The sequence below is a fragment of the Emys orbicularis genome, chromosome 4 (assembly GCF_028017835.1).
Source record: "Emys orbicularis isolate rEmyOrb1 chromosome 4, rEmyOrb1.hap1, whole genome shotgun sequence".
NCBI lineage: Eukaryota > Metazoa > Chordata > Testudines > Emydidae > Emys > Emys orbicularis.
The window spans coordinates 70,264,552-70,278,564 of NC_088686.1; the positions used below are offsets into that span (position 1 = coordinate 70,264,552).

The following is a 14,013-nucleotide window of genomic DNA, read 5'->3' on the forward strand; positions in this document are numbered from 1 at the left end:
ATGTGGGGTACCGCGCAAACTGTTTTCCTGAAGTCCAAGCATATTAGATCTACTGCATTTCTCTTATCTAAAATTAAAAAAATCCTTCTCAAAGAAGGAAATCAGGTTACACTGACATGATGTACCTTTGGTAAACCCATGTTGCATTACATCCCCTTTACCATTTACTTCCATGAATTTAATTATTCCTTCCTTCACTATTTCTTCTAAATCCTTACATACTCCTGAAGTCAGATTAACAGGCCTGCAATTGCCCAGATCACTGTCTTCCCCTTTCTTAAACACAGGCAAATTAGCTATTCTCCAGTCACTCCCACCAATTTGGGAATGGTGCTCTCAAGTCAACTCCTAATAACTCTCAAGTATAACAGACAAACCAGATTAGTGGCAATGGTGTTGGCTAGCACATTAATTGCAACAGTATCTCCTTTTTCTGTCCCCAAATTCCAGTAGGCAAATCACAGGCGTTCCGTGGACTCCAATTTAGACTGTGTTCACATTGAAATAATCACTTGAGTCACTGGATTAACATATTGTGCAAAACACCTACTGTATATCTTAACACTTCTCCCTTATTTCACATTGTTTGGCTTTTTAGGTTTATTTTTAAATTCTTTATATTTTAGATTTTAGCCATTGTTATCTCACTTTTCATTGTTTATGTAGTCCCCGCAAGCCTTAGGCAATCGGGATTTTTTTATCATGCCTTCTAATATAGCTGATAGTTAACGTATAGACGCCTTAGGCAACAGAGAAAATGCTCCGAAAAGAAAGGTAGCACCTGCTGTAATTCTGGCTGGCGGGATATTTTGTTAAGACCTGCACACATCAGGAATCCGTTTTAATTTGCACATTGACACAAACTAACAGCTCTGCTCATTCTTCCTGCTGTGCACATGCCCTAACAGCAGCTGAAAAAACGCGGATGAAAATACAGCCGTTGCATGAATATACACACCTTGTACAGGGATTGCCCCCAAAACAAATGCAACATTGACTGTGGTATTTACAGAAAACACGGCAATAAGTTAAACTACGATGGGGTAGTGAATGTTAACTTGTTAGTGGTAACTATGGTAACAAAAAGGTGGTCTCTTCTTGCTCATCTCTCTGTAATGATTTCAACAAGTGGTTAGGTCTTGCATTCCTCAGACATCATTTTTACAAAATACTCTAACAGTACATTTACTACTATATGATGAAGCATCATAAATAATTAAACCTGAGCTACAATGGTTAATTAAAAGAACAAAGTACATTTTGTCAAGCATTTAGCCTGGAGTCCCCTTTCTATTTGTTCACTAGCTAATTTGCAAAAATCAGTAATTCACCTTGGATCTCCCACTGGTGAGTATACAATAGCAATAAATTATTAGTATACATTATTGTACTTAAGTTTGCATGGAGAAATGCCATTTTTCTAACTGAATGAGTCAGCTTTAAATTTTATGCTGAACTAGCAGAAAAATCAACCATCTCAAACAATTAGTTCAGAGTACTATGGGTTTATTGCTTGCGGTGGAGCGGGGAGTGGAAAATGGTTTTAAAATATGGTAAGTTTTGAAGTTACAGGATCTCAGATAAGGTTGTGTGCAGCGATTGAACTGAAGGGGATATGGGAGGAAAGAAATCCCTCTTTTGTCTAGTTACTGCTAAACTTTCTCTGCCTAGGATGATTTTTTTTTTTTAACCCAATTCATGAAAATAATTTTGAAGAGCAGATGCTTTGCCTTTGGAATGCATATAATGGGAGGTGCTTTCAAGGCATTTTCACAATGGAGGCTATGCCTGAACCTCCTACAAGAGCTTAATTTCCCCCCAATTCTTCTGGAAATGTATGTATTTATATTACACCTATCCCAATGGTGGCTAGGTGCATGAAATAGAAAAGGGGTTTATAAAACTAGTGAAGTAACCCACAAAACACTCACCCCTCGAACACTTAAAAAAAAAAAAAGGCTTATCAAGTTTGACTCTGTAGGATGGGATTCAAGTTGGCAGTGACTCCTATCATCAGGTCAAGTGAATGCAGCCCCGTCCTCTCACTACTGATCTCCGTACAATGCTCCTAATCTGTATCACTGCAATGCAGGTTAAGTGCAGTTACCTTAGACATGGACTTGGATGTTTCTAGGTGCAATTCAAGGTACTGACTAGGCTCTTTTAGTCCTGAATAGTCTAGGAGTCAACTACCTAAGAGGCCACCTAACTTGGTTGCATTACAGCAGTTAAGATCTACTGGGTTGTTCTTCATGATGATGATTTCTGGAGTTTTATTGTCTAAGGCCAGCAGTGGCATATTTTTGGTTGAGGACCCCTTGCTGGTGGAACACACTCCATTCTCTCTCCACCTCTCAGAGCCAAGTATGGTGAGCTTTAAGGAACAATGCAAAGCGTATTTGTTTACATGGGACTTTTAAGCACAACAGCAGACAGTTAAGATGGAGACTTATGCTTGTGGGTTTTAACTGTTACAGAGCTGCCGCAATGGGTGATGTACTAAAAACCAATACACAAATAACATTCAGAACAAACATTATAAAATCTCTTCAGGGATAGGTTTCACTTTTCGAAAAGAAACACTGACAGATTCTTGGCTATGGACACAGGAGCAGCTACTATGCAAAACACGTCAAGTCTCAGCTTGAGCAAGAGGAGAATAGCAGCAGAACAAAGATTGTGAAGGGGGGAGTGTGCATTGTTGGCAGCAGGAATAATATAATATCACCCTACTGGTTGGGAAGAGTCATAAGGACTGAAGGTTCTCTCTGGCTGGTGACAAATGCAATATAAAAATTTAGATATATATCCATGTACAACTCTGGAGAAACACTGAAATGTTGCCTCAGTAACATCCTGTAATAGAAAGTCATGTCTTTATTTGGATCCCGGCATGTGGACCTTCAGACCTTATGCACAAAGTCCCTTAGACTTCTATGGGATGTTGCACAGATGTAAGGGTCCTCATGTATGGATCCTGCATTGCAAATTGCAGGCTGCAGATTGTAAAGTCTTCGGGGCAGGGAAAATGTCTTCTAGAGAGGCTAACCCACTCAGGGTACTGTAAAACAAATATTAACATTATACAGATTAGTTGTACACAGCATACAAACATTTCATTTTAATTTTGTTACCTTTTCAAAGGGTCACTCGGGTCAAATCTGGCCCCAAACTGAAGTTTGATATAAACAAGCTGTTAGCCTGGACGTGTTGGTTGTGACTCCACAGTTAAGGTTGCACTAAGTTTTTCACTTAAAGCAAGGATTCAACCTGTTTTGTATGACGAATATAGTGTCTCCTCCCCCAAGTTCATAGCAGACAATCTGAGAAAGGACTGAATTTTCTGAGGGTCTCCCATTAAATCTGCAAATCTATAAGAAGTATGTCCTGGTAAATCATCTTTTTTGTACCTTTTTGCTCAAAAACCATATGCCAAAACTTCTCTGACACCACTTCAAACTTCTGACAACCTCTTGGCTGTAGGTCCACAGGTTATTTTCTGTTCGCCTTTATAACTGAAAATATGTGCATCAGCAAATATAGTCAAGAGAAACCCCAGGAAGGAGTCTTTTTCAAAATGGTCACAATCTGCCCTCACTTAAGAGGGCTCCTGTTTCTCTACAGTATTGAAAAGAGGAAGTTTAGGCTGCCCTTAGCAGAGATGGCCACTGCCTTCCATTGTTGCTAGTGGGAATGATGCCAGGAGCCAGAGAGGGATACGGAGGAGCTGTGAAGGCATGTGTGCTGGGGGAAAGAGCATGTGGAGGATAGATGGAAAACCAGGCTGCAGGGGAATGTGGTGTACACAGAGAGATGGAGAAGATTAGAATGGCAGCTTCTCCACAGCTCAAAGGTGAGGAGAGGCTAAGTAGAGTCCCCTCCAAAAGTCAGCAGAGAGGCTTACATTTTGTTTGTGCATTTATTGTTGAGTTTTTAAATCTGCAATGCTCACATGCAAATTGGGGGCTCGCTATTTCTCTCTTGAGGCTCAAAAAAATCAGAAACAGGAAAAAGCCAATGTGATTATTAATATTTAAGTCAGTTTTAAGCCAATCATGATTTCAGAGGTGTCTAATTCATGACTATTGAATACTTGTGGTTGGTAATACTGCTCCTGACACCCACTCTCATTCCCCTCACTGTAATCCCAACTTCTTTCTGGCTAGTGGGAATCTTGGGCGAAGACGCTCTCTGGGGCTGCCCAGTAACAGAGCTCAGACAGTCTGCCTCTCACCAGCTTTCTCTTGTAGCTTTAATTTCTGTGGCTATGAGCCCCACAGAAATGCCTATACAATAGAACCTCATAATTATGAGCACGTTGGGAATGGAGGTTGTTTGTAACTCTGAATTGTTTGTAACTCTGAACAGAATGTTATGGTTCTAAAAGTTTACAACTGAACATTGACTCAATACAGCTTTGAAACTTTACTATGCAGAAGAAAAATGCTGCTTTTAACCATCTTAATTTAAATGAAACAGTTTTCTTACCTTGTCAAATCTTTTTTTAAAAACTTTCCCTTTTTTTAGTAGTTTACGTTTATCACAGCACTGTAATTTATTTGCCCCCCCCCCTTTTTTTTTGTCTCTGCTGCTGCCTAAATGTGTACTTCCAGTTCCAAATGAGGTGTGTGGTTGACTGATCAGTTTGTAACTCCGAGGTTCTACTGTACATAAAAATAAAATGCACTAGTCTTCAGCAGCACTATCTTGAAGTGCCACTGCTCTTCACATGGTCTCTAAGAAAACCTCATATGATAAATGAGAAGCCAACTCTTAAGCACTGCACCTAATAAAAATTTAATATAATAAAACAAATCAAAAAACCAACAACATTTTTTTTAACCATTCACAATTAAAGTGGAAAAAAACAAAAAATTATAAGGCAGCCATTCATGGAATGATTTCATGTGTACAAATGGTTTTGAAAAGACATTAAAATTACAGCTCAGTATGCTGAGTCACTTCAACTGCAGGAACCAGGCAATTTTAATCCCTGGAAAGCCTGAGCTGCTGGAAGATGTAACCAAAGGAAAATGAGAAAAGCTGATATTTTAAAAAGTTCAAATCTGAAATTCATGGGACGGGTTCCCCACAAGTCCACAGACAAAAGAAACCAAACTTCTCCTCCCAGATTTCCTGAGGATGATCAAGGAGACAACGCAGAAGACAGCAACAGCAACATAGTTATTCTGTAGCCTTTCCATGTTATTCTGAGTATAGTTGACAATAAGGGCACAAGTCAGCCACTGCCAAGAAATCCTATAAGACAATCACCAGCCTCTACAGTAGTTCCTGAACAAATATTGTTGTTCTCCTGGGTCTCTTGGATAATGTTAAGGTTTTAAGAAATTCCACGCAGGAGCGCTCTTTGAAGCTCAGATGTAGACACTAGGTTCTCGTGCTTAATACATGGCCAACTTACAATACATGGAATAGCCATCAAAACATCTTTATCCTGGTGTGACTGCCCTGCCATTCCTCACATCTGTAAATATAAATGAGGCTCGTGTATCTCAGTTGTCATCAGGTACTGAAAAAATATTTTGCCTTTATTATGAGGAACAAGAATGAAATCAGAACAGTCAATGAAATAGCTGAACTCATTGGGACTAACACAGATGTAACCTTAATTGATTCTTAGTATCAACTCAACCATCAGAAATGATAAATTGGCTAATGTGGAGAGTTCTGGTTTGGGGGTAGGATTTGGAAAAAGAAGGGAAAAATGCAAGCCAATCAGTTACAGTGTTGTCTGGGTATACCTATTTTCCACCCCCATTACAACTGAAAGCCTATATAAGAATGGACATTACAGACAAAAATGGAAGAGTAATGAAGAATTTATTTGCAATTAAGTTTTCTGAGGAATGGAAACTGACAAGAGATGGCCCTGACTACATGTGATAATTGATTTTATTGTGGCAGATAAAGAGGGAGGATAGAGGTATGATCAGAGATGTTTTCACCCGAACTCGTATTTAACTGAAATCTTATGTTGAAAGAAAATAATCTGCTATGGGGAATTACAATTAGGATAGATTTGGTCACTTGAGGCAAAAAACGGTTACTCATCTTCTCGTAACTGTTGTTCTTTGAGATGTGTTGTTCATATCTATTCCAATCAGGTGTACAATGGTCACGGGGGTTGTAATGAGCTGAAGGCACCGCCGGCAGTGGCACCGCCGACAGAAGCGCCGGCACTGCCGTTGCTCCCTACAGCTCCGGCACCGACCCTCCTGTTAGCAGCACCGCCGACAACTACAGCTTCGATTCCACTGGAGTCGACGATATTGGCACCGCCGGAACCAGCAACTTCAGCACCTGCCTCGGCACCAATATTTCCACCTCCAGCAAGCCCGACATCCTTGCACCCCCCGGTCCATCTTGTGTTGCCTTGCCTTTAATAAAGACGATTGTAGAGACGACCAAAACCCTGTGGCAGACCCCCGCTTCAACAACAAGGTCTGATTCCTCCACCACCGCCTCCGCCTGTAGGCCCAGGTTCTGGGCAGCATGGCTTAAGAGCTGCTGGAGTGCCCTGTTATCTTCCAGAGCTGGGGTCGTCTACGTCCCTGCCACCGCTTCATCCAGAGAGGATGAGGAAAGGCCTGGCAGCAGACCCTGCTCACTCCCTTCAGCGCCCCGTGGGTCTCGCGACACGCAGTATTCCACAGCATGCGGTGCCGGGCCCGCTGGAGGCGGAAATATCAGTGCCGAGGCAGGTTCTGAAGTTGCTGGTTCCGGCAGTGCCGATATCGTCGACGCCGGTGGAATTGAAGCTGTAGCCATCGGCGGTACCACTGACAGGAGGGTTGGTGCTAGAGCTGTAAGGGGCAACAGCAGTGCTGGTGCTTCTGTGGCAGTGGCTGCTGCCAGCGGTACCGGCATTGCCTGTGGCTCATTACAACCCCCGTGGCCATTATACGCCTGATTGGAATGGACATGAACAAGCACTGAAAACTTTCGTTGTGAATGTAGAAGAATGTAAACTTTACATTCTGCTATGCATCTCTCTGATAACCCCCAATTCCCTTGTTAACTGCGGCAGTCTCAGCCATATAAGTTTAAACAACAGTTCAACAGATATACATCATTAAGGCAGCCAAAAAAACAAAACTAGTTCTAAGTGGACAGGAAAAAACATAAATCTTATGCCACTTAGTCAAACTGCAAAGTGAAAATTGCACATTACTGGGCCTTCTGTCCCCATTTTGTTTGTAGACATTTTAATTTGTGAACCCTTTTCTGATTCTTGCACTATTATATCTTGGCCAATAATGCTTAATGCTCTGGCCTCTCAAGCTTAGTTTGTACAATACTAAACCAAGCATTATCATCACTGGCAATTGCCCCAGAAGTTGGAGACTTGATCGTATGACGTGCCCATGGCAAGAAGTCTGACAAAACCCTCTTAGCAATGCCAACAGGAAGATGATTATCACTATGGTAAACCTGCCAGAATCTAGGTCAGCAGGGGAGAGAGATTTGGTCAAATGTCTCCTCCTCAATAAGCAATGGTCCATAGAGAAAGGTTCTGGCTGAATATTGCAGCCTGGCAGGAAAAGATGGTAAATGGGACGGTAAAAGTGGATGTATAGGTTTCTGACCATTACAGTGACTTGACATGAAATGATGGCTGAAGCTGAACCACAGATGTTGAAAGATAACCATAAGCACGTGCTGGGGAAAAATGGAAGTAAACTTAAAGTGTGCTTCTACCCCAAAATGTAACTGCAGAAGTGTCACCAGGGAGGTTCCATTTTCAGCCAATGACTACAGATCAGATTTGCTCAGTTTACAAATAGAATTGGTGTTTTTTCATAACTGCCAGCCCTGCAAATTTACCAAGAGGTCTAAGAGCAGGATTCTTTGTACATTATATGTTGCCTGTCACCACCACTTGTCAAAAAGGTTCTACAAGCTCAATTATGCCCTCAGTGACACTTGTGCACCATCACTGCCTTCAGTGGATTTACACAGGTTTGTCCGTTGCAAACAGTTCCATAACTGTGGTGGTACACAGAGAACAGAATCCAGCTCTCTAGTTGAGCTGTGTTTGTTTTTCAGAGTTAACGGTATAAAAGTAGATTTGTATTTGTCTCTTGAGAAACTAGGCATGACTAAATACATAGAGGGAATAGATCTAGTCAGTTAGGTGGTGCTATTTTTGCTATTGCTTTTCAGAACACAACAGCTTTTTAAAGGCCTAGTTTCATGTACCATGGTTTAGGTCTAATATTTTATCTACCTTAAAATAATTAGTCTTGTGGGAAGGTCTTCTACATTCTAATACTTCTGCATTGATTTTCAAATCCACCTTTCTAACGGTAAAAAACAAAAAAGCAGTCACCACTGTTAAAATCTGATAGTGGATTACTGTTTTTGTGCTGCTACAAAGCCACTGAACAGAGTGATCACTAATTAAACTAACAAATCCTGTTCCAAGAGCCATGCTGATACCCACTGCTGAGCTAGAAGATAATGAGGATGTAATGAAGTAAAGAAGTCACAGCCATGATGGCCTGTGTACCATAAGAAACAGATGGCGAGGGAAGAAGGAGGCTCTCTCTTTCACAAGGAGACAATAAGTTCCTTGAGAAGGCAGTGATTTCAAGCTTTGAAGATTTGTTTCAAACAATGAAAATGACTAAACAAAAACAACATTTTGGCAATATTATATACAAGAAGTGCAGATAGATTCAGACTAGGGCTTAAAATGGATGCAGCATAAAAGCAATTTTTGTAAAACAAGAGTTGTGTTTTCAATCTGTACATGTCAACTGTTCTGAATTTGTATGCACTACAGTTATTAAAATGTACCACTTCTTGCATAATTAAACAAAAACGCTGCCTGACAAGAGAAGGCATGTCTTGATAAGGAGAGAATCTTTTATCATCCAGCTGCAATGGCACTGAGTCCCAGAAGAGCATCACTACAACCAACCATAATCAAGAGATGATGGATTGCAAAATTCCCAAAGGAGAAAGGTACGATTTTAATAGGTTCTCAACAAAAACAAAATGCTTCTTGCTTGTTGGTATGAAGATTTAGCAGAGCAGTTAACTAGTTTAGACACACTGTGCACCTGCCAATATGCACAGAGTATGAGGATTTAACCAGAGATCTTGTTTTGTTAACCTTAATATTTTTTATTTAATGAAAGAAAAAAAACTAACCACTAGTTTCAGCCCTTTGTAAATGAGCTAGTATAGTTCTCTGGTCCCTCAAAATCCATTTCCATCAGATCTCCACTCAGAGCCCTGAACAGTTTGATTTAAAAAGACACTGTGTATTTGTCTCTCAAGGATAGTAGCAGTGCAGCCCTGGTGCCAGATTCCTAACTGCCTCTACAGTTTTGGTTGCTACTCTTTACGGACATGATGGGAGATCTGCTTCCAATGTGTGCTTTGTTTCTGTTTTTTGTTAAATAATGTAACAAGCCATTGCATAAACCAAGTAAAAACAGAATATTTCCTTGTTTCTAGGACTTTCTTGTTTCCTTTGTGTTAATCCAGGGAATGCAATGCAAAAGTCATCTCCACTTACTTAACTAGCTGAATTCTGACATCCTAGACTTCCTCTAATCTTTGTCCAATAATGTTTCTTCCAATCCACAGTTCTTGTCTTTTGCAACAAGTGCATTAACCAGAATTTTGAGTACTGCATCTTTACAGCAAGGTTTATGGCATTGATATTACATGGATCAGTCACATATGTCAGGACAACATTAAAAAATTGTAGGGGAGGTTCCCCTATTCTACTGGTAAGAAGATTTCCACATATTAAAAGGCATCCATCCATTGTTTTATTCTCAGCTGTGAACGCTGAGTTGCAGAATACTTTGGTGATTGCAATTTCATGATGAGCCATTAAATTCTTCCCCACTCACCTTTCTTAAAATTCAGAGTCCATCTTCCCTGAGAATAGGGGCCAGAAATCAAAATTAAAATATCAAATGTCTTCAGAAAAGAAAATTACACAGAATTTATGTCCGGCTGCCAAAGTACATTTTGCTACACTAAAAGCTTTTCCAGAATTCTTCACGTTGGAATCAAGCTTCCCTCTGAACTCCACAGCGCAGATGGGGTGGATGATGGGGTAAGAGAGACAACGATGAAAAGAGCAGCTGACATTTACTGCTCACACCAGATCAAGGAGAAGAACAGTGACTTTGAACCTTTAGTGCTGGTGCCCAATGGACAAAACTAGAGGAATAAGGCAGCCAAGGACCAGGGCTGCCACCTCCAGGCGGCTGAGTCCTTTCCCACCTGTTGATTCAGGTTTGTGGCTATGCCCCATTCCTCCCACCTCTGGGAGGACGTGCACTGTGGCAACATAAAGGAAAGTCCCTGCAGAGAAAAGCATGGCAACTCCAGTGGCGTTGACTTCTGAAAGGGCTTCTTTGCTGCTCTGTGGAAGAGAAAAAGGAGGGGGGGAAGAGTGAAAATGAATCCAAACTACAACAGATTCAACAAATAAATAAAAACCCCTTAACATTCCAGCTTTATTATGATTTGGTCAACAATCATTCTTTCAAAGTGACAATCTTTAAAAAAAAAAAAAAAAAAAAAAAAAAAGATACCACACTTGTGTGAAAATGTTTTAACGACTTATACTTTCAAGTAGCATCTGACATTATAAGATTAGAGGAATTAAATATCTTTTTTCCAGTTTACTTTGTGCATTTGGCAGTACTGTGTGTATAGTAAACTGAACTGTTTCTCATGTATAGTCAGTTACCCCGTTTGTGTGAGTCTTTCACACAGCAACAGAGGAGCAAAATATACTTCTTAAAATAGGAAAATTAAATTGTAAACCCACAAAATTTGGCGCACACACAGTGAAGTTAATTTTTTGTTTGTTTGTTTTTAAATGACTAGATTTCAAGATGACCTCAAGTCTTTAAAGGCCTGGTTCTCTTCCCACTGGGTCAATGTGAGTTTTGCTACTCATTTCAATGAGATCAGATTTCAGGTCATAGATGCCCACCCAGCTGTATTTACATTGTAAGCACAGCGAGCACTGTGCATGTTCCAGGGGTTCTATACAAAATTATTACAAACCTGGGATGTATCTAACATGTTAAGAATGATCAAGAATCCTTCTATTCATTTTATTTCAGTATGTCTCTCCATTTATAGAAGAGGTTCTGCCACACCATGATTAGGATCACACTACACATAACCATAGGGAATAAAATGCAAAATCTGTCCATTCATTTTTAAGGTCCTTCTTTGGTCAAGTTCCCATTTATCTCTGTGATCTTATTTCCTGGTATAGTCTCAACCTATCCCTCTGACATAGGAGAGGAAGTCAACGTTGTCCAAGTAGAGGTTGATTTTTTGCATCTGCAACTGCACTAGCTCCATAATTATTTCTGCCTCCCCAATTCCCCATTCTTCTAAAATGTTGCTCAAAACTCAGCTCTTAGCCTGCCTAAAACCAATGACCCATCAACAAAAATCCCTCACTGGTGTTTTTTATTAACAAACCCATCAAACCTCTCACCATCTACTGTGTAAATGGTGTTGTCGCTAGCATGGTTCCTTTCTAGTGTCTCTCTCCCAGGCTATTTACTCAAAGTCTCTCCCTGTCCTTTTTTCTAGAATCCTTTTCTACAACTTCATAGCGCATCATCTATGCAACCTACAGCACTTACAGCAGTGGATTTGTTACAGAAAGGTGACAGTAGATAGGAACATTCAGATTGGGACAGGTGTGATAAGCACATGTGCAATGACCTGGTTGACAGCTCACTGTTTGTAGACAACCTAGATGAGGTGGGTTTTAAGCTGTGCTTTTTACAAAGATAGATGGGAAATCAATAAGGCAAAAAGGCTATTTTAGAGAGAGAGTATAAAATTCAGCACCTGACACAGGAGGGATGATCAAAACTGACAGAGCAAAGATTGAAAAGTGAAGGAGCCCTTGAACATGAGGAGAACGAAAACTGTAGTGGAAGGGGAACAAGTGGAGACCTTTCAGAATTAGAGATGATGCGATGGCACACATACAGGCAAGAAGGCATGCCACAATGTTCTGAATGGACCTGAATATGAAATCACCTAGGCATGACATGACAGAAAAATATACCAAACGCTTAGGAAAAAAATCTTGGTGAGAAACAGCATATCATCCTAAATAGACGTGTCACTTTGTGGTATGCACAGAACATGACAGTCTCCTTTCACATCTCACATACGGATAGCACTACCATTTTTATCCCTTGATTTCTGATTAGTTCTCATTACAATTTTAACACTGGATTAGGGAACAGATTTATGCATCCTAACCCTTCTATTTTAGCCAGAGATTGGATCACCAAGTGTTTCCTTCACATCTCTTCAACAGAGACTTCAATTCCAAATTGCACAGTCTTTACCTTTTTACTCACTGCAAGAAATGTCAGGCTCTGTATTAGGCCAGTTTCTTAGGTCATTATATCAACTATACTGAACAACTGGAGGATGGAAGTTCTGAAATATCTATAGCGCTAAGAACTTTGCAGAAGGTTCTACACTTGGTGCATTTTGAGTCTCCACTTAGGCCCTGCATATTGAGCTATATTTTAGGCTGGGCTTGGTGACAGATCTCTGAAGACAAATACAATACACTAACACAGTACAATACAGCCTCCCACATCCAACCCTCTATAGATAAGTTAACAGGCACTTATATAAAGACTGTGTCACACATGTGTACACTAGTGCAGTGGTTCTCAACCAGGGGTAGGCGCACCCCTGGGGGTACACAGAGGTCTTCCGGGGGGAAAATCAACTAATCTAGGTATTTGCCTAGTTTAAACGGGCTACATAAAAAACACCAGCAAAGTCACAACAAACTAAAATTTCATACAATGACTTGTTTATACTGCTCTATATACTATACACTGAAAGCTTCAGTTTATATTCTAATTGATTTATTTTAAATTATTGTAAAAATAAGTACACTTTTTTCAGTAATAGTGTGCTGTGACAGTTTTGTATTTTTATGTCTGATTTTGTAAGCAAGTAAGTGAGATGATACTTGGGGGTACACAAGATAAATCAGACTCCTGAAAGGAGTACAGTCGTCTGGAAAGGTTGAGAGCCGCTGCACTAGTACATTTAAATATATTTACTACAAACTAGTTAAGATGAACAAATGAGGCTTAGCCTAATGAGTATCTTATTTGGTGTTCATTCTAGGCAGATGTTGAGGTTTTCCTAGGGGAGGATGTATGATCACTAACAGTGCATCATTTATTGTTGCATTTATTGTTGGTGTTGCAAGGAGGGGGACGGATAGCTCAGCGGTTTGAGCATTGGCCTGCTAAACCCAGGGTTGTGAGTTCAATCCTTGAGGGGGCCACTTGGGGATCTGGGGCAAAAATCAGTACTTGGTCCTGCTAGTGAAGGCAGGGGGCTGGACTCGATGACCTTTCAAGGTCCCTTCCAGTTCTAGGAGATAGGAAATCTCCATTAATTTAATTTAAGTCTGTTTTCTTGGAAAACCTTTTGATTTTTCAAAGGAACATCTGGTCTGTCTCAATCAGAGTTCACACTACACACACAGTACATCCTGCATATACACAACTCTACAATCAGGATTTTCTTATGTAAATAAATATGAAATGTTTTTAGAAATGTTTAGGTACAGATCACTTTGAATGTTTGGACTGCTATAGTCAAGAATCCAAACCTTGAGGGTGGGCAAGTTGTCTAATGGTCGTACCAGTGCACTTGGGAGTTGTGATTCCTAGTTTTCCTGTTCCTGGCTTTACTAGCAACTCAGCCTGTTTTCCTATGCTTGATTTACAGGACAGTTGTGAGATTTAATGACTTATGTTTTTAAAGGACATGGATTGTCTTGGATGAAAAGCACCATGTAAATGTGAAGCAATAGCAAAGTCCCAGGGATTCTCTCATGATCTGGTCCCAAGTTCTGCAGCAAGGCCTTTACTTTGAATGGCACGCCAATGCTGAATTAAGTGATACTTGATAATGCTGCAACATTTACAGTGCGTGTTCAAA

General features: G+C 40.3%; 1 protein-coding gene across 1 annotated transcript in view; it reads right to left on the reverse strand.

Annotated features, from left to right (window-relative positions):
- Positions 1-8,901: 8,901 nt before the first annotated feature.
- SLC39A9 (solute carrier family 39 member 9) overlaps positions 8,902-14,013 on the reverse strand; it is a 31,128-nt gene continuing 26,016 nt past the window's right edge. Inside the window, exon 7 of the mRNA XM_065403068.1 lies at positions 8,902-10,411. Coding sequence (XP_065259140.1) covers positions 10,181-10,411 — 231 coding nt within the window. The 3' untranslated portion in view covers positions 8,902-10,180. The remainder of the gene's footprint in view (positions 10,412-14,013) is intronic.